The following is a 19,482-nucleotide window of genomic DNA, read 5'->3' on the forward strand; positions in this document are numbered from 1 at the left end:
ACGAATGCCGGCGTCTAACGAAATTACCTCCCTACGTAGGACCTCGCAAGGGGGCCAAGTGCTGGTGGGGAAGCCCTGGGAGCTCTGAATTCCCATCAACTTTGGGTTGGGAGGTGAGGCTGCTCCTCGTTAGGAGTCAGTACGGTCTGGAGAAACCCCAGCTGCAGACTTCCGAGCGCATCCCCATCCACAAAGAGAGTAGTAGTAGTAGTAATAATAATAATAATAATACTTAGCAGGTAAGGACAATAGTTGTTGGGGCTGTCGATGGGAGGGTTCTTGCGAAGCTCCAGTGGTGGTGCCGGTGATATCGCTCAGTCTGGCAGGAGGTCTTTGGCCCGGGCTTTCTTGAGGCCTTTAGGAGGTGGTAATTGTCTCACTTTTGCTTGAAACACAAGCGTTAATTACAGTTTTAAACGATGGCTGTAAACTCATCCTTCAATTCTTCGCAAAGAAGCGCTCTTCTGTGCCTCTGTGATTTGGGAGGGTTGGAAGGCGTGGGTGTGTGTGGGGGTGTCACAGTTAAATACCGCCACTAGGGCTATCAAACAGGGAAAAAAAAATAAATAAAATCATCACTTTTAATTTTGCTCATTGTCGTTGATCCACTTTAATCTCAAAGTTGTCTTCGAACTTGAAGGCACGGTTGGCGTAGGAAGCCTTTCCAAGCGCGCTTACCCTCTTTGCTTCAAATAATCGGTTTTCTTCTCTATTCCACGGATGGCGCAACTCCGCGTCATTCAATTATGCCGGCACCCCAACCCTGCCCCCAAAAAATTCATTAAAAAAAAAAAAAGAAAAGAAAAGGTGCCTGTAATATCCTTTGGATATTTCCGATCCAGAGTCACTTTTATGTCTTTGGAAAACAAACAAACAAACAAAAAATTAATACATTTGTAAGATGGTGGGTCGTGTTCTGCAGTCCCTAGAAGACGCAGCCGGCAGCCCACAGGTACCTCAGCCAGCACGGCTGCTTTTTACCTTCTCCCAGAATAGGGAATTTTTTATTTTTTTGTTATTTTTTTTTATTTTTTTTTCCCTCTTAAATGAGGCGAACAAGTCTGGGCCTCCTTTGGCTTAATCGTTGCTATCAGATGGCATGCCTCCTTCCCTCCAGACGAAATGAAGGCTGCAGGTTTGGGTAACGTGCTTTTGAAAAGCCGATCTTTAAATTACGCTTTATTATTAATACTTTTTTTTTTTTTTTTTCCTTTCTCCCCTTCGCTTTCTGCTAATTCGGATTGTGAAATCGGGGTAGGTTCCCGCCCGATCCTATATTTCTTGTTTCCCCGAAACTCCCTTATTGCAGGTCCCGAGGAAACTTCTCGTCCTGGGGGTGGTGACTGTCAGACGAGGTCCCGGTTTCGTTTCAGTGCCGCTCTCCAGTTCTCGAACAATTTCCATCGCTTGGCTATTTTAGGGGAGGCGGGGGGGAAAAAAAAAACCCCAACCTTAATTCCGAGCAGGTTGTTTTTCCTGGAACCGCCCCATGTGGAAAGACTGTCGCGAAAGCATTTCTGTTGGGTTTAATATTTGTAAAAAGCTATTAAAAAAAAAAAAAATAAAAAAAAACCCCATCCCAACCCTACACTTAGACAAATGAGGACTTTTCAATTATCTGTTTTAATACACTGGCTCTACTAATTCATAAATTATCGGGTACGAAGGGCTATTCCTGCTGTCTAGACTACCCACCCGAGTAACTCAGACCAGAGACTCCCTGCATCCGTACAGGTTTAGACCAGCCGGAGCTCGTCTTCTGAATACCACCAAAACCTCACTTCGCAATTATTATTGACGGAGCATCCACCGCAACCAGCGCTTAATTACTCCACCTGGATCGTTACGGGTGAAAACTGACGCTTCGTTTCTCGCTTGTATTCTCCAAGCGGCACATCCGGCTTTGGGGCTCAGCTGGTATCTTTGAGAGACTCAAGGAACCGTTATCAAAACCCCCCTTTCCCCCCCCCCCAACGTGGGTGTTTTGTGACTAAATCACTGTAGACTTCTAGATAACAGACATGACTTATCTGCGGTTTGGGAGCATCTTTTAATTATTCGCATTCATCTTCTCGGTTCCCTCTTAACGCACCGTAGGGGTGTATAATACAGAGCCCAAAATGTTGGAGGTGTAACGGAGATATAATAGAGATACAATAGAGATGTCACGCTCCCACCGAAAGGGAAGCCAAAGAAGCCGCCAAGAATTTGCGAACTCGCATGAGAATTTTTATTGGATTTGAGGACAGGGAATCCGAGACGTGTTCCTTAAAGCAGACTGTCACGCAACGTAACTGCCACACTCTACGCTTAAAACGTCAGCGCTTTATAAAGGGCTTCCATCGCAGATGTCTGAAAACTGACTTATTTTTTTACGGCAACCCATCACAGACATGGGCATCTTCTTTTTACAAGAGGCCGATCCCAGTCCCTGACCGGACAAAATTCCCATCGGTGTGGGTGGGCGTTATCCCTGGAAAAGATGGCGGAAAAAGCGTAGGCTGGTGTCTCGCCCCCCCTGCCCCACCCCGTGAGGATGCGGCTAATGTTGGAGGGAGAGGAATCAGCCCCGCGATGCATCTGGCCAGCCGGCCGCAATAAATACAGAGAGACACATCAATGCTGGTGAGGTTACGACCTATCCCGTTAAAATAGGAAGGAACTCCAAAATTGCCCCCCACTACCCGCTAGCAATAGGAAACGCAGAAGCCGGTGATTTTCCTCTTGCTTTCCCTGCTACTCTCCCATCCCCTCCATGACTATTTCCTTCTGCCAAAAGGGGCTTTGGGTGGTTTTTGTTTGATTTTTAATGAAGGAGTTGTGGGTTCCTCCCCTTGATAAACGGATCTGCGGTGGCCCCTGGCCCTCCCCTCTCTCTGGGCAAGCTGAAGAAGGGCCCGTCCCTGCAGATCCGACTTCAGCATGTGATAAATCCCACCCCCCCCCCCAAAAAATTGGGAGATTGGCCAGAAGTCAGAGATTGGCTTGATAAGGTTCAGACCGAGATACCGCTTTTAAATACTGGACACCCCACCCGCCCTCCGCCCCCCCAGGGCCTAGGCGTTGCAATCTCCTATATACCATATATCCAGCATCCTGAAGAAGGTGGATCCGCACGTGGGATGTACCCGGAGGTCTACAGGCAAATCAGGACCAGTGGTTGAAACCAGAGAGTAGCTGTCTCCATCTCCAGAGGTTTCAGGAGAAGGAACCGTAGGGTGAGACACCCCTATTGTGGCCAGGAGGTCGAGGGAGGTGATTCTCCCCCTCTACTCCACTCTCGTCAGATCCCACCTGGAGTTCTGGAGCCCCTGCTACAAGAGAGATATGGCCGTGTTGGAACGTGTCCAGAGAAGGGCCACGAGGATGATCAGAGGGCTGGAGCACCTCTCCTATGAGGACAGACTGAGAGACTTGGGCTTGTTCAGTCTGAAGAAAAGAAGGCTCCAAGGAGACCTTCTAGTGGCCTACCAGTATCTTAAGGGGGCCTACAAGAAAGCTGGGGAGGGACTTTTCAGGATGTCGGGTAATGGTAGGACTAGAGGGAACGGATCAAAACTAGAGATGGGTCGATTCAGACTGGACATTAGGAAGAAGTTCTTCCCCGTGCGGGTGGTGAGACACTGGACCAGGTTGCCCAGAGAGGTGGTGGAAGCCCCATCCCTGGAAGTTTTTCAGGCCAGGCTGGATGGGGCTCTGAGCAACCTGATCTAGTGGGAGATGTCCCTGGCCATGGCAGGGGGGTTGGAACTGGATGATCTTTAAGGTCCCTTCCAACCCTGACACTTCTATGATTCTACCATTCTATTTTCCATGTCGGCCCCGGCTTTTTACATATATCCCATCATCCGCTCCAGAGCTCGCCATTGGTAACTACGGCTATAGTTAACTACAGGCAACTACAAATAAAACATCGAGGTTCATGCATTTGGCAAATGTCCTTACTTAAAATAAAGAGTATTTTGATTTAAACCACTGAAAGGAGGATACCGGCTATATTGCCTACACGTCCTTACCTTTAAAACGTTCCGGCAAAGCCCCTATGCTTTCTGTTTCCATAGAGGGAAAAAAAAAAAATAAATTCCCTTCTTGAGAGCTTACGCACCAAAACAAGGCTGAAAACATTTATTATTTTGGACATCTGAAACGCAGAAGTACAGGCACAATGCAAAGGAAGGCGGAGTTACGCACAAGGCGGTGTGTTAAGGTTGTATATTTAATATATGTGTGATTTTAAGATGGATGAATCCACTTTGCGAGAACCCACGGAGCCGCACGGAGTACACACGGATCCCAAAGGCACCGGGACCTCTGGGTTAGAGCGCTGGAGGAAGAAGCCGGTCTCTTCCTCGGTGTAATGTGTAGGAAAAGGGATTTGCAGGCTTTCCTTTCTCTGTTAAGTCAAATATTCCACCCGCCTCCCATCCTCCCCTCTACACGGACAGACCCGGGTCTCCTCTCTCCGGCCGGTGGTTCCCAACGGGTGTCACGTTCTGCTGCGCTGCAATCCCCAGCTCTCGGGTCACCCCCTCCCAGACCGCCTGACCTAAATCCCTTTCCTCTCACCTCCCGGTCATAAATCCCACCGGCGACATTCGGTCGCTGAACCTCGGCCCCGCTGCCGTCACGGGTTATCTGGGGGGACGGCGGCGTGACGTGGGCAGGGATGGCGGCGTGACAGGGATTAACGGACGCTGTGTGGCTGGGAGGGACCGGCGGAGATGCCACCAAGGGCAGGCTGGGGGACACCAGATCCTCTCTTGGAGCAGCACTTGTCCTCCGACGCCGGCCCACGTTTGTTCTTCCCTTCCCCGCAGCGCACTGGCCATCGTTATACCAGCATCTTGTCTTCAAACCAGCAAATCAGGGAGAGATTATAGCGATTTAATATATATTTTTATATATACTACATATAAAATATATAATAGTTTATATTGGGTTGGAACAAGATGATCTTTAAGGTCCCTTCCAACCTAAACCATTCTATGGTTCTAGATATGATTTCCTTCATGTTGGCGTAAGGAAGTCCAGGTAAGGAGACTGCCTTGTGTTTAACCCCTCTCTAGATAGAATAAGCCAAGAAATATGACATTTGTGTGGTCGAACCATAAATCCAACAAAATTTCAGCTAGCAGAGCCAGGCACGCGAGCGCTTTGATGAATCCGAGTATTCCCATGACTGATGAGTCCCCCCAGTGCCGGTGCCGGCCATAGCTACTGATGGACCACTTGATTCGGGCGGATGTGACAAGCACGGGCAAGGAAACGTCCATCTCACGCCACCGTTTTCTTTTTTTCTCATTTTTTTCCACCCGCTTGCAGCAAACCTCATTCCAACAGCTGTAACCTTGGAGTGGCTGATAGCACCCAAGAGCACCAGCCCTGAAATGATGATTTTTAAACTGGAAGAGGGGAGATTTAGATGAGAGCTGAGGAAGAAATTTTTCAGTCTGAGGGTGGTGAGACACTGGAACAGGTTGCCCAGAGAAGCTGTGGCTGCCCCATCCCTGGAGGGGTTCAAGGCCAAGTTGGCCGGGGCTTGGAGCAACCTGGGCTGGTGGGAGGTGTCCCTGCCCAGGGCAGGGGGGTTGGAAGTGGATGGTCTTGAAGGTCCCTTCCAACCCAAACCATTCCGTGATTCTACGATTTTTAGCTTGCTTTCTATGATTTTAGATGGGTGAGAAGAACAAGAGCACGGGAAGTCCAGGTCTCCCCCACGACCCGCTGCTCAGCACGTAGCGAGGCTGCTCGGAGAAGAGTTTTCTTTGCACACCTGAGGTCTCGTAGCTCGAATTTGCCGCCTCGGATGTGAGCTGCTGGTGCGGAAGGAGACCTCGGAGGCAGCCAAAATGGCATCGTAACCCAGACTTTGCGCGTTGCTTGAGAGCTCGGCTCTGCAAATAACGCGTAAAAATAGAAGCAGGGCCACCAGTTTCGCTACTCCTAATGCGCACAAAAGGACGGGAGAGTGCCAGGAGCTGCCTTCAGCCTCTCTCTACCTCCCCTGAATGGCTTTTCGCTGCTGGTTTTTAAAAAAAAAAAAAAAAAAGAGCAAAGTGTGTTTGTGAATTGACCCTCGCCTGGAAAGTGTATGAAGAGGGATCAGCTCTGTTTGTTTGTACCCGGTAATGTCAGGAAAAGGCGGGGGGGGGGGTTGTGGTTGGTTTTTTTTTTTTTTCCCCCTCCCCCCCCCCCCCCCCATGTCTGGTTTTATCCCCTTTGTTGGAAGTGCCTTTGGTGAGTCTCACACCCCGGTGCTGTTAGCAAAACAATTAGGTTAACAGTGCCTTGGCTCCAACTGTCTGTCAAAGGCTGAATTGCAATGCAAATGAACCCGGGGGGGTTCGAGCTCTTCAAAGCCAGCTGGCTCCGGGGAAAAGCGTGCGGCCCCCCCCCCACCCCCCCCAAAAAAAAAAAAACCACCTCCCTGAGGACGAAGGACCAGGGATGGGGGAGCGGGGAGGGGAAGGGGAAGGGGAAGGGGAAGGGATGGGGTGGGGGGGGGCCGGGTTTTACACGCAGGCTCTAACGGGTGTCGCACGAAGGGTGTAAAACATTACGTAAATATAGGCTACGAAGAGATTCTACAAAGAGAGTCGACAAATAATACATCCTACAAATAATACATCCTACAAATAATACATCCTACAAACACTACATCCTACAAACACTACATCCTACAAACGCAACGTATTATACAAATACCTTCGACAGCGAAAGGGGGCTTGGAAGAAAGACGCCGACGGACTTTTTCCCGCAGGGCCTGCTGGCGAGAAGACAAGGGGTGACGGTTTTAAATTAAAAGAGGGGAGATTTTTTTTTTTTTAATTTTTTTTTTAATTTTTTTTTTTTATTTTGTGGCGACGGGGCCGGGGCGGCGAGAGACACCGGCCCAGGTCGCCCAAAAGAAATGGGAGACGCCCCGTCCCTGGAAACATCCCAGGTCAGGTTGGTCGGGGCTGAGGAACCCGCTCTAGTCGAAGATGTCCTTTCCGTCCAAACCATTCTACGAATGAAACGGATTTTATTCCTTCTCACAGCCTAGCAGCGACCCCCCGGTAACTTTTGGGAAAGGTTTCTGGATCCAGGTGACATTGTCCATGAGCAACGCCATCCCAGGTCAGGTTGGTCGGGGCCGAGGAACCCGCTCTAGTCGAAGATGTCCTTTAAAAGTCCTTTCCGTCCAAACCATTCTACGAATGAAACGGATTTTATTCCTTCTCATGGCCTAGCAGCGACCCCCCGGTAACTTTTGGGAAAGGTTTCTGGATCCAGGTGACGTTGTCCATGAGCAACGCCATCCCAGGTCTGGTTGGTCGGGGCTGAGGAACCCGCTCTAGTCGAAGATTCCTTTAAAAGTCCTTTCCGTCCAAACCATTCTACGAATGAAACGGATTTTATTCCTTCTCATGGCCTAGCAGTGACCCCCCGGTAATTTTTGGGAAAGGTTTCTGGTCCAGGTGACGTTGTCCATGAGCAACGCCATCCCACGGCAGCACGGTTGGTGGGTATCACCCCCCCCACACACACACACACCCCCTTTCAAAGCATTTCCCCAACCCAGGTGCCATGCCCGTTTTTATCAGCATCTTCGTGCTTATTTCTGTATTTTCCATATGGGCACCTACATATGGGCTGTTTGAAGAAGTTTGCAGGGTTAATTAGAAAGCAGCTCTTTACCAGCGATTTAATATTTAGCACTCGCGGAGGAATTTGCACCTGCGGAGATCACAAAGACAGGCCAGCGCCGGTGGCCCAGCTGGACGGACGGTCCCTACAGCCCGGGTCCCAGGGATGTACCCGAGGTCACCTAGAGAACCTACGGCAGGGCCAAAAAAATGGCCATTATTAATTCCCGGACCCCCCCCTCCCCTCCCCCCTTCCCCATCCCTTCACAGCATACACCGGGTTATGCTTTTTTTGGCCCTCTGTTTGCGACAATAAAGTAATCGCAGTCACTGGCGAGGCAAGAGGAACCCCAAGCCTTAAAGACGTCAATCTATCTCGTTTATAACAGGCCGGAAAGTTTTGAAAATTTAAAAAGTATAACGCGTGTAGTAATGGGCACGGCCAGCGTGTCTTTCACCAGCAGATACGGGAATGAGAAGGAACTCTTTTTTTTTTTTTGGGGGGGGGGGGGTTGCTTTTTTTTTCCCTATCAATTTACCGAACGCATCCCAGTGGAAAAGGGATCGAGGTTCTCTGAGGAAACGAGGAAATCGGCCTCGGTGGTCGTGAGGTCACTCCGGAGGCTGCTGAACACGACGTTAAACTGAAAATGTTATCAAACTCCCCTTTTCCGGGACGCAGAAGTGATGACCGTTGTTTTTTTTTAAAAAAAAATGGGATTTTCTTGCAAAAATCAAAGCTGCGGAATTTGACGGGCCGTTTAACGGGCAGCTTGTACTCGTGCCGTTAATTATTTGGGGGTGAAGTGGGGAGTCCATCCCCTACCTCAGAATAACAAACCTTAAATTTTGCGTTTAGACGCCAGCAAATAATCTTCCCTTCCTCGATTTTTCCACGCTATTCCTCGCAAAGCAGATTTCGGGCCTGGGGGGGTGTAGTCTCATTAACATTTAATCAGGCTGCCCCCAAATCTACCCCCTTTTTAATTAATTTAGACCCAGATTCTGCAAGTACCGTGGGCGAATATTGTGAGTATTTCCTCACGCGAATATTCCCAAACCCGGGCTCTAAAATTAGCCCTGCGCCAAAGGCGGGCATCCAGGACAGAGAATCCCGGGAATACCCTCTGTTTGTTTTGCGTCCCCCCCTCCCTGCGTTTTACGCCCGGTGTCGTGTTTAGTTGGGGGCAATTGTTTTAGAATTGGATTTCGAATTGATTTAGAAACGGATTTCTAGCAACCGTGATTTAAGGGTCTCGGCTCCTAATTTACCGAGTGACCTTAAGCAACTCATCCGCCCGCATTTATTATAGGAGAAAGGAGTTATCCCTGCGGGATGGGGACCTTTGGGGACTTCTCCTGGCGAGGGGACGTCCGGGCTGCCCCGCCGCCTTGTCCCGCTTTGGGGACACCACAAGGCTGCAGCCTCTTGGTGGCCCAGTTTCCCCATCCTCGGCCGGGTCACGGTTGGTGGAATTGGAAGCCGGGCCTGGGGGGGGGGCCCGTGGAGGACCGTGGGGGCCAGAACCGGTCCCCGCTGGCAGCACCCACCAGGAACGGTCCCAGTGCCCATCACTTCTGCTTCTCCTTTGGGGCGAACTGGGCGTACGGAATACTTGCCCTTCCTTCGGCGACAGGTGCTGTCAAAGCGCAAAGTATTATTAGCGTTATTGCTTTTTTTTTTTTTTTTTTTGTGTGTGTGTGCGTGCGCCGTGCCCGGAATCGTATATATTATTTTTTTTTTTAATTATTATCATTTTATTTTTAATTATTATTTTTATGGGCCGGATCGGCTTTAATACTTTAATATTCACAGCGGGCTACGGCCTTTCCGGCACTCCCAGGCTCTGGGGGCTCCCCCCAGCAAAGCTGCCGGGGGCGGGCGGGGGGGGGAGGAACGGGGACACGGGGGGCCAGCCGCTCCGCACCCGCGCACCCGGGGGCAAGGATGGAGGAGGAGGAGGAGGAGGATGGGGGGGGGGGAGGGGGGGAGGGAACCTTTCAGCAACCCGAGCCGCGGCTTGCGCAAGGCGGTTGGAGATAAATATAATATATATATATATATTTATTTAATTTTTTTTTCTTTTTTTTTTTTTTTTTTTTTTTCCCGGAGCGACACGGTGTCTAGACACCCACGTGACGGGGCCGGGGCCGGGCCGCTGCGCACTACGAGCCGCCGCCGCCGCCACCGCGGGGGGGGGGGGGGGGAACCGGGGGAGGCGGGGGGGGGGGGGGGAGCGGGCGCGGCCGAGCGCGTAGGATCCGCGCCGCCGCCGGCTCCACCGCCGGGGCTTCCCCCCCCCCCCCCCCCCAACTTTGCGGTCGAAGGAAGGGGGGGGGGGGGAAAGAGGGGCGGCCGATCGCAGCGAAAAGGAGGAAGAGGGGGGGTGTGGAAAGAAGGGGGAAAAAAAAAAAAGGGAAAAAAAATAAATAAAAAAAACCCCAAGCCAAGAAAGGAGGAGGAGGAGGAGGAGAAGGAGGAGGAGGAGGAGGAGGAGGAGGAGGGGAAGGAAGGCAGGAAGGAGGAGAGAGGAGGAAAGAGAAAAAAAAAAAAAATATTAAAAAAGCAGGGAGCCAGACGCGGCGGCAGCAGGGAGAGGGGTCGCCGGCGGGCTGCCCCCGCACCCATGTAAGCACCGGCGGAGGGGCGCGGAGGAGCGGGGGGCGGGCTCCCCCCACCCCCCCCGGCGGCAGCACGCTGCTGGGGAAGGAGGGGACACAGCCCCACTTTTCTTTTTTTTTTTTTTTTTTGTCTTTCTTTTCTTTTCGTAGCAGCCGGATCAAGACTCCGCGTGTGCGTGTGTGGATTAAAAACCTTGGGGAAGAAGGAGGAAAAAAAAAAAACCAAAAACCAAACCAAAACCAAAAAAAAAAAAAAAAAAAAAACCAAACCGACAACAAACCAGCCCGAACCCCGCATCAGGACGACCTGGGCTTTAAAAAGGGATACAACACTCTGGATGCGCTTGTTCTCCTCTTTTGTGACAGATGCTTAAACCGATTCCGACGGCCAGATTTTAGGGTTGGTGTTTTGGGTTTTTAATTTTTTTTTTATATAAATTTTTTTTTTTTTTTATAGAGAGAGAGACGTAATTTTGGCTGGCTTTTTTCTTTTTTATCTTTCGATTCTGCCCTGCCTCGCATCAATCCCGTCTCTTCCTCCCCCCCAGCTCCTCACCCCCACCTCTTGTATTCACCCACCCCCCCCCTCCTTTTATTCCGCGCCCCCCCCCACCCCCCCCACCCCCACTCCTCCCCAGCGCTGGCGGGTTGATGGGCTCCGCGGCCGGGGGGAGGCCGAGGATCCCCCGGGCTCCGCACCCGCGCAGGGCGGCGCGGCGCCGGCAACCTCCGCCCGCCTCCCCCAGCGCGATGCGCCGCCGGCTGTAGACGGGCTTTTTTTAATTTCGCTTTTTTTGGGCAAAACCAACGCGACCAGCGCCCTCCCCCCCCCCCCCCGACCCCCCCCCTTTTTTTTTCTTTAATTTTTTTTTTTTTTTTTTTTTTTAATTTTTGGGGGGTTTCTCGCAGCAGGCAGAGGAGCGCCCCCCCCCCCTCCTCTCCCCGCCCCCCCCCCCCCTCCCTCCTCCCTCCCTCCCTCCCTCCGCGGGAGGCGGCGGGACCCGCGGCCCCCAGCGCGGAGACTGGCGCATGCCACAGCCCGCCTCGGCCCCGCCACCGCCGCCGCCGCCGCCGCCTTCCCCCCGCCGCCGCCCGCCGCCGCCGCCGCCCGCCGCTGCCCCCCGCCGCCGCCGCGTCCCGGCTCCCGGCCCCTTCATGCGCGGCGGACGACATGCCCGTTTTGTAGCCGGGGGCCCCTCCTCTCGTCCCGCATGTTCAGGACCAAACGCTCGGTGCTCGTTCGGCGGCTCTGGCGGAGCCGTGCGCCCGGCGGCGGCGGCGAGGAGGAGGAGGAGGAGGCGGCGGCGGCTGCTGAAGCCGGCGCGGTGGCGGCGGCGGCCGAGGCCCGGGCGCATGTCTGCGGCGGGGGGCGCGGGTGCTGCTGCCCGGGCAAGGCGGGCCGCGGCGGCCGGGCTTCCGCGGGCGCGGAGGCGGAACTGAAGGCGCTGACCCACGCCGTGCTGAAGCGGCTGAAGGAGCGGCAGCTGGAGGGGCTGCTGCACGCCGTGGAGTCCCGCGGCGGGGCGCGGACCCCCTGCCTGCTGCTGCCCGCCAAGGCCGACTCCCGGCTGGGCCAGCACTGGTACCCGCTGCCGGTGCTGCTCTGCAAGGTGTTCCGCTGGCCCGACCTGCGGCACTGCTCCGAAGTCAAGCGGTTATGTGGCTGTGAATCCTACGGCAAGGCTCACCCCGAGCTCGTCTGCTGCAACCCGCACCACCTCAGCCGGCTCTGCGAGCTCGGTAAGGCTCGGGATGGCCGGGGGGGGGGGGGGACGGGGGACACGACGACGGTGGGGACGGGAACGACACACGCGACACGGGGGACACCGCGGGGGATGGATGCGGGGTGATGGATGCGGGGGGTGGGGGAGGGGGGGGGGGATGGCCGCCGAGGGATGCTCGCCCACTCAACTTCCCCCCCCCCCCCCCAAAAAAACCCCACAAAAACCCCAAAACTTCTTCGCGCTGTTTTACGCGTTATTATTATTTTTTTTTTCGTGCGTGTGTTGAGGGGAGGGGGTGCTCCCTTTACTCCCCCCCTTCACCCCCCCACCCTCCCTTCTCTCCGCCCCCCCCCCCCCCCTCACCCCCCCAGCCCCAACCCCGCCCGGTGCCTCCCCGCCGGTGCCGGGGGATTAGGGGCCGCCTGGCGCGGCCGGCCCCGTCCCCGCCGCTCCGCGGCTCCGCCGAGCCAAGGAGGCCCCGCTCAGACAGCCCGAGCGGCAGATAGCAGGGAGACTGGCGCCAGACGGCCCCTTTTGTTTATCTGACAGCTAAATATCAAGGCAATCACCGCCTCGCTGCCCTGCCTCCAACCCCCAGAGCTAAGACAAACAGTTTTGCTAAAAGAATGCCACTGTTATCATAAGTTCCTATCTTTTTTTTTCTTTTTTTTTCTTTTTTTTTTTTTTTTTTTTTCCTTTCTCATGGCTCTGCCTTTATTTTCCCTGTACTTTTCTAATTCCAGAGTCTCCCCCTCCGCCCTACTCCAGATATCCGATGGATTTTCTCAAACCAACTGGTAAGTGGACTTTTTCAATGCATGCTGCAGATTTATCAAATATATACATATATATATATATATAAAAAAAAAAGGGAAAAGAGCCCCTTCCTCAGGGGAAATGCCTCCTGCCTTTGTCACGCCGCGATGCAATTTTGGGGCTGCTTGGGTGCTTCTGTGCTTTCTGATACCCCTGGGTGAATTAAGATGTAATTTATCTCAGGCTGCACGAAGTAGGATTTTTAAAACTCTGGCAGGAAACTCTTAGGAGGGATTGCGATGCGGCACAGGCCTTCGCTGCTCCGTTCCCCTTGGAAAAACCAGGAAAAAAAAAATCGTGTTGGTCGATGACAGCGCTCCCGCGCCCCTGGCTGAATTTGTCGGGATTTAGGTTGGGATCCAGCATCTCCCTGGTGGCTGGGCATCCCGGTGAACAAACGGAGTTGGGAGAACACCTTGCCGTGTTTTAAAGGCGCCTAATCCCGCCTCGTCAAGTTGAAAAACTTGGGAAAGGGAGTCGAAAAGTTATTTTTTTTTTTCCTTTTTTTTTTTTATAATTTTTTTTTTTTTTTTTTTTAGCGGAGCTCTGCGTGCCTGTTGCTTGTAATTGAATGTCAGGGTGCCAGGGGAGAAGCCCGTTTGAGGCTGGCACCAGCTCTTTTGCGGTCGTCTGCGTAAACTCTGGGTTGGCAGCGAGCTCGCCGGTGGGGTGGGAGATAAATCGGGCTGGGAGAAGGAAGAGAAACGGGGTGGGTGGGGGGGGGGAGCTCGGGGAGGCAGCTCCCGGCTCCCCCAGGATTTTGGGGATCGGGATTCGGGGAGCGTTGGCCGGAGCGCGGTGGTCTCTGCGGTCGCGTCCCTCGGTCGCAGCAAGCAGGGAAGCAAGGATAGATGTGTTTCCGAAGACCAATATAAACTCTTGTTCGTTACTGTTTTTTGGGCCAAAAGAGCGGTTGCTCTAAAATTGCTGCCCTTCAGTTTCTCGGGACTGAAAGAAACCCCCCCCCCCCCAAACTTGAGGTTGCTTCGGACACGTGGGGTACCGCTGGGGGGGGTCCCATCCTGCCCTACTCCTCCCTCGGAGACTGGACTGTTGTTTTTCCCCCCCTTTAAGACACGCTAATAATTCTTTTTTTTTTTACACCTGGTGGAAATAAGCAAAGCTGTTTAGCAAACACTCGGGCTGCAAAGCATGAAATATTTTGCCTTGGCGTGAAAAAACAGGAGATAAAAAGCTTCGTGAATGAAAGAGGGATGTCGGGAGTGGGTTCAGCATCCCCAGCACGTGCCGGGATGCGGAAGGCTTGGGCCATAAATAGACTCCGAGGGTCTGCCGGGTCGCCAGGTTGTGTGGGTTTTGGGTGAGATCGGCATCGTTTCGACAGCATCCCTGCGGTCCTCCCCCCCCCAAAAAAGTTGAGATTTCCGCCTTTTTTTTCGCCTTTTTTTCTGCCCGGCGGTGATGGCGGCGCGGGATGCAGAGGGGTTCGGAGAGAAGGGTTAAAAGCTGGCCTTTGGTTTCCTGCAAAGATGTTAGGATAAATCTATTAGCAGGGTTTAAACATCCAATCTGCCTCTGCCAGGACCTCATTTTCAGTTAGCCGAGTGATATATTTATTCATTAGCAAGTGTTGACATAAGGTAGCAAAATGTGTGTAAACAGAAAAGCCGCAGAACATGAATGTGCCATTTCGAAAGGAAAAGTTATTCCTATCGGCCAATAGGAAGTGATTAACGCTGCCCATCGGAAACGCAGAAACAACTGGGTTACTCACCAAAAAAGTCCTCCCTTTTTTTTTTTTTTTTTTTTTTTTTCCCTTTTCGAAAGAAAAATCCATTTGGCAGCTGAACTCGGGCTAACGGGGCCGCGACAGGCACAAGCGGAGCCTGGGAGTCTGTTGTTGCAGGTGGGTTTTGCAAGCTCAGGCTTTCTCGGCGTTTCCTCTGCGGAGGGACCGAGGGTTTCCCATCCCGGCATCGGTACCGTCTCCCGCGGCGGTTTCCCAGCTGGATGTTGAGGATTACTCTGCCGGGGGCTGGCTAGATGGAAGAGGGACGTTAGATCACCATGGGACCATGGCTGATGAGGCGTGGGATCTGGGGTGGGGACGGCCCCTCCGTTTAGACTTGGGCAACCGCATCTGCCCGTGGAGCTGGGAACGTGCATCCAAGCAGGAAAACTTCTGCTTTTCCATCAGGTGTGATAGCGGTCATAAAAATATGGAAGCGTTCGGTGCTACGGCTTCTGAGTGCTTCCTATGGACAGGCAGACAGGAATACCTGGACCAGCGTGGGCTCTGGCAGTGGTCACCAGTGCCCATCATCATTGAATCATTGAATGCTTTGGGTTGGAAGGGACCTTTCAAGGCCATCTAGTCCAACCCCCCTGCCATGAGCGGGGACATCTTCAACTAGATCAGGTTGCCCAGAGTCCCGTCCAACCTGGCCTGGAATGTTTCCAGGGATGGGGCATCTCCCACCTCTCTGGGCGACCTGGGCCAGTGTCTCGCCACCCTCACATTAAAGAATTCCTTCTTTATATCTAGGCTAAATCTCCCCTCCCTCTTATGACGGGGATTACATTTTTGGGGGAGGTGATGGAGGCTGAGACGGGCTGTGTCGCCGGCTGGAGGAAAGCAGGGACGGACAGGGAGCTGGGGATCTGCTGCCGGCAGTGAAATGTCCCATCGGACTGCGCGTTGGTAGGATCAATCTCGTATTTGTGCACTCACCGTAGAGCGTAAAGATCTGCCCTTGGCAGCCCGGTTACCTGCAGGAAGGCTCTTAAGTCCAGGTTGGCTTGCTTCTTCGTCAAGGAGAGGACTTTCCCTCTTCCTTAACGTGGGATAGTTGCAGGGATGGGCGACGGTGGCTCGTGCGGGGCCGGGCTCACCCTGCAATCCTGATTCCCGTGCCGGAAGCGAGATGGATAGTAGTGTCCCAAATAGTCCGAGCAGATGTTTTGACCCATCGTTAAGTGGGACAAGGAGCTGTGGCTGTCGTGCTCCTGGGTGGCTGCCAGTGGTGGTGCTGGAGTATGAGAGTGCCGGAACCCTACTGAGATGTCGCTGGCAGAGCCCGAATGCCCTCCTGTGGCATCGACTTTCGGGGGAGTTGAAGGTTTGGCAGCTTCCAGGAACTTTTCGGCACCTCGCAAGGTTGGGCTGGTGGCCACCAGGGATAATTGTCTCCGCGATGGTTTTATATTGCAGGGAGGCAGCTTTGGGAGGAGATCCGCATGCGGTAGGCTTGGGTAAACCTCCGATACTGTGACCTCTCGGTGCTGAAAATAAAATGCGGCCGAGTACCAAGCGTGAGCCCTTGGCAGATCTGGGGACGATGGGAAGAGTACAAGGATGAAACCAGGGGTCCCACTTTTGGGCTTAGCCCACACCGGACCATCACGCTTGGTCTAGAGTCAAGGTGCGTGAGCTTTGTGTCCTCTAAACTCCAGAGGGTAATTAATTGATGAAGGGAACCGGCTGTCGGATGACGGGACATGGGAAGGGAGCTGATGGCTGTTGAAGAAGTCATGAAAGCACATCACCCCATTGTAGTTACACATTTTAGAGTCAGGACGGGATTCTCTCCCACCGTCCTGTCCAATGATCACGTTATGATCCTTGGAGTAAGACAACACGGAAAGGGCAAATTATGTCCTTTATCCCACGAGGAGCTGTAACCGGGGGCAGACGGAGCCCAGCGCGGGGCAGGATTGGTCCGCCCTGCCTTCAGAAAGCATCTGTAGCCCGACCAGTTGAAGGACATCTCAGAAGAAGGGCGGGGGGGACTCCTCTGTCTGGACCAGAAAGGGTTAAAAAAAAAAAAAGAAAAAGCGTAATTCTTTAAAGCATAGAAAGCACGACGAGGCATTTAGAGAGTGTATCGTATACAGTATTTCACAAGTAAAGTCCATTTCCTGCCTCCCCTATTGTTTTTGGTTTGATTAAGTATATCCTGTTAAACTGTATATTCCTGTTAGGGCTTCTACTTCACTCCGATAAAATGAGCTTATGCAGGCAGGGGTTTCGTTTTCACCGGGATTTCGGGGATGAAACCCGGAAAAATGACTTTTACCAGTAGGCAGAGAATGATCTTGTCGCTCCTGGTGGTGGCCCCTGCTTTGAGATACGGCCGCGAGCAAGGTGATGTTAGCAGGGAGCCCAATGAAACCCAAAGTCCCCGAGAACCTGCTGAGGACCAGAAGGTTGTGTGAACTTCATGGATCTTCTCAGGCGTGGAGTGGCCTTGAGCTTGTCTCCCTCATGGTAGGGACCGAAAAGCTGGAGTTTGCCTGTAAGACCAGGGGATCGGTGTTGGCTCCTGGCTGTTGTCACCTGGAGAAGCAGGCTTGGGATGGTAAGGTCCAAACCTTGAGGTGGAACAGCTCCATGCATCAGGAGAAACCTCTTAACGGGGCGTCCAGTCTTACCCTGCCCTTGCCCTTTGGTGCTGCGTGGAGGAGTAGATCCAGGAGGCGTCCCAGGAGGTGACAGCGAGGTGTAAGATCCGCCAGCAACTGGCGGTGACAAAAATTGAGCGGGGGAAGGCAAACGTAGACCGTTGGCCGCAAAAGAGCGGCGATGAGACATTTCCCTTTCGGTTCCCATTTCGGTGAGTTACAGGTGTTGACTAAATTGGGTGCGTAAAGCCACGATTGAAGCATTTTTGGGAGCTCGCTTGCATCAGAAAGACGACAACCTTGATCTCATTACCCGGTGACTTGGCCAGAGAGGTGGCAGCCAGTCTGTAATTTCTGCTGGTCTATAATCAGCGTTGGCTGGTGATGAAGCGCAGCGCGCAGCCTTGATTGAGGCGACGAGTTAGGGTGGATGCTTCTTGATGAACTACCGTCTCTGCGCGGACAATTAGTAATCGCTTCCTGCTAAACCCTTTGGAATGCGTGTTCTGCTCGCGGCGATGCTGGGAGCCTGCGAAGAACCGCCTATATACTGATTTTTTTATTTTTTTTTGTTTTTTTTTTTTCTTTTCCTCCACTCCAGCAGATTGTCCAGACTCTGTGCCTTCCTCCACTGAAACAGGGGGAACTAATTGTCTAGCCCCTGGGGGGCTTTCAGGTAAGACATCTTCTTGTTGATCTTGATTTTGGCCGCGAGTTGCGTTGTCCGAGGGTCCCGACGGAAAGGCGGAGTGATGCCGGGGAGTTGTGGGGATGCGAGTTGTTGAGAAAAGGCCTGCTCAAAGGGGGAATTAGGTTTCGTTTCAGTAGCAGCCGCGTACCTCTCCGGCAGAGGATGTGTGGAAATCCCAGGCGAGGTTCTCCATTCCCAAAAGCCCAGATTTCCCTTTGAATTCCGGCCTCACGCTCCATTAGTTTTCGGAGCGAGGCAGGAAGAGGCGTGTTTGGGGAAGGCGAAGTGATGTTGGCCACCCGTTCGTTTGGATGCGTGGATTGTCGGAGCAGGTGCGGTCGTGCCTTGCAGAAGGATTCGAGCCGTCCTTGGACATTGCTGCTGGTAGGGTAACCGGCATCCTGCATTTCATGTGTGAGGCTCGTGGTGCCTGGGGAGGGCAGGTGAGCCCGTTTTTTGCAGAAGACGTTGCAGAAGGAGTTGAACTTGATGATCTTATGCGTCCCTTCATTGAGATGTTGACATAACTTGAGATATTCTATGATATCCCTCGTTTTCCCGTTTCCCATCTCCTTCAGCCTCCAGCTGCTGTTACGGGATGGGGGTTCAGGGGGTGGTTTCCTCAGCCCTCTTGGGCTTTTCGTAGAACGATAGAGTGGTTTGGATTGGAAGAGAACTTTAAAGATCATCTAGCCCAACTCCAAGGATGTGATGCCTCCAGCACCTCATCTCCTACCCTGGCCCCGGCCAACTCCGTGGCCGGGCTTTGTCTCTACCAGGATTAAAGCCCCTGCAAACCGCGTACCTACGTGTCCACGCTGACGGCTTAAAGGTGCTTCCCTCGGTGGGGACGTTTCCCCGATGGGCGATTTATTCGTCGCCCTGAAAGCGGAATTTCAGAAATAGGTCGGCGACGGCCGCGCACGCGCGGGCGGGCGGGCGGGCATCTGCCCCTGCCTCTCTCCAGGAATTGCGTTCGGCGTGGATGTCTTTAAGTGAGCCTTGTTTGTTTTTCTTTGGGTGTAATATATACCCTGTCTGTTATTTGAGAGGGGAGCATATTGTTTGCTCAAAGGCCCTAATGAGAATTAATCAAAGGGAGGGGGAGAGGGAACAGAGAAATTTGTCGCTGTTGGGGTTTTTTTGGTTTGTGTTTTTTGTTTTGTTTTTTTTTTTTTTTAAATGCCGAAGACTTTTTGGGGTTTTCTTTGTATTTTTTTGCTATTGGAGCCTATAGCTTTAGGGAAGGGGAAAAAAAAGGGACTGTAAAAAAAAAAAAAAAAGACAAGAAGCAAAACAACACAATAAGGATGTTGTTAGATCTTTTTTTTTTTTCTTTTTCTTTTTTTTTTTTTTTCTTCTTTTTCCTCCTGAAATACACCCGTTGCGGAGGGGAGGAGAGAGCAGTTCGGTTCCACAGGATACCACATGAAATAAGCAGAGGAAGTACTCGCTTTTAAAAAGGGGGCTTTCTGTAAGGTTCGGCCTATTGATAACATCTCGTCTGGCTGCTCCGCTCCCGAAGGGAAGGGAAGGCGGGAGGTGGGGGCTTGGGCTGCAGGAAATAACGCGGCGCGTTCCCGGTGCCTCCCAAAGGGCCGCTGGAAGGGGAGCCCCAGCTCCCTCGTAGACCCTCCTC

The 19,482-nt window shown here is 52.7% G+C and overlaps 1 protein-coding gene across 3 annotated transcripts in view; it reads left to right on the forward strand.

The window, feature by feature from the left end:
* The first annotated feature begins 11,296 nt into the window (after positions 1 to 11,296).
* Positions 11,297 to 19,482, forward strand: part of SMAD7 (SMAD family member 7) — a 29,517-nt gene continuing 21,331 nt past the window's right edge. The window contains exons 1-3 of one of the 3 annotated variants that reach the window (XM_074569956.1): positions 11,297 to 11,990; positions 12,718 to 12,771; positions 17,754 to 17,828. In XM_074569956.1, coding sequence (XP_074426057.1) covers positions 11,462 to 11,990; positions 12,718 to 12,771; positions 17,754 to 17,828 — 658 coding nt within the window. In that variant the 5' untranslated portion in view covers positions 11,297 to 11,461. The remainder of the gene's footprint in view (positions 11,991 to 12,717; positions 12,772 to 17,753; positions 17,829 to 19,482) is intronic. The other 2 variants (XM_074569954.1, XM_074569955.1) reach the window with 2 other exon arrangements.

This window comes from Larus michahellis, chromosome Z, assembly GCF_964199755.1.
Source record: "Larus michahellis chromosome Z, bLarMic1.1, whole genome shotgun sequence".
Taxonomy (NCBI): Eukaryota; Metazoa; Chordata; class Aves; order Charadriiformes; family Laridae; genus Larus; species Larus michahellis.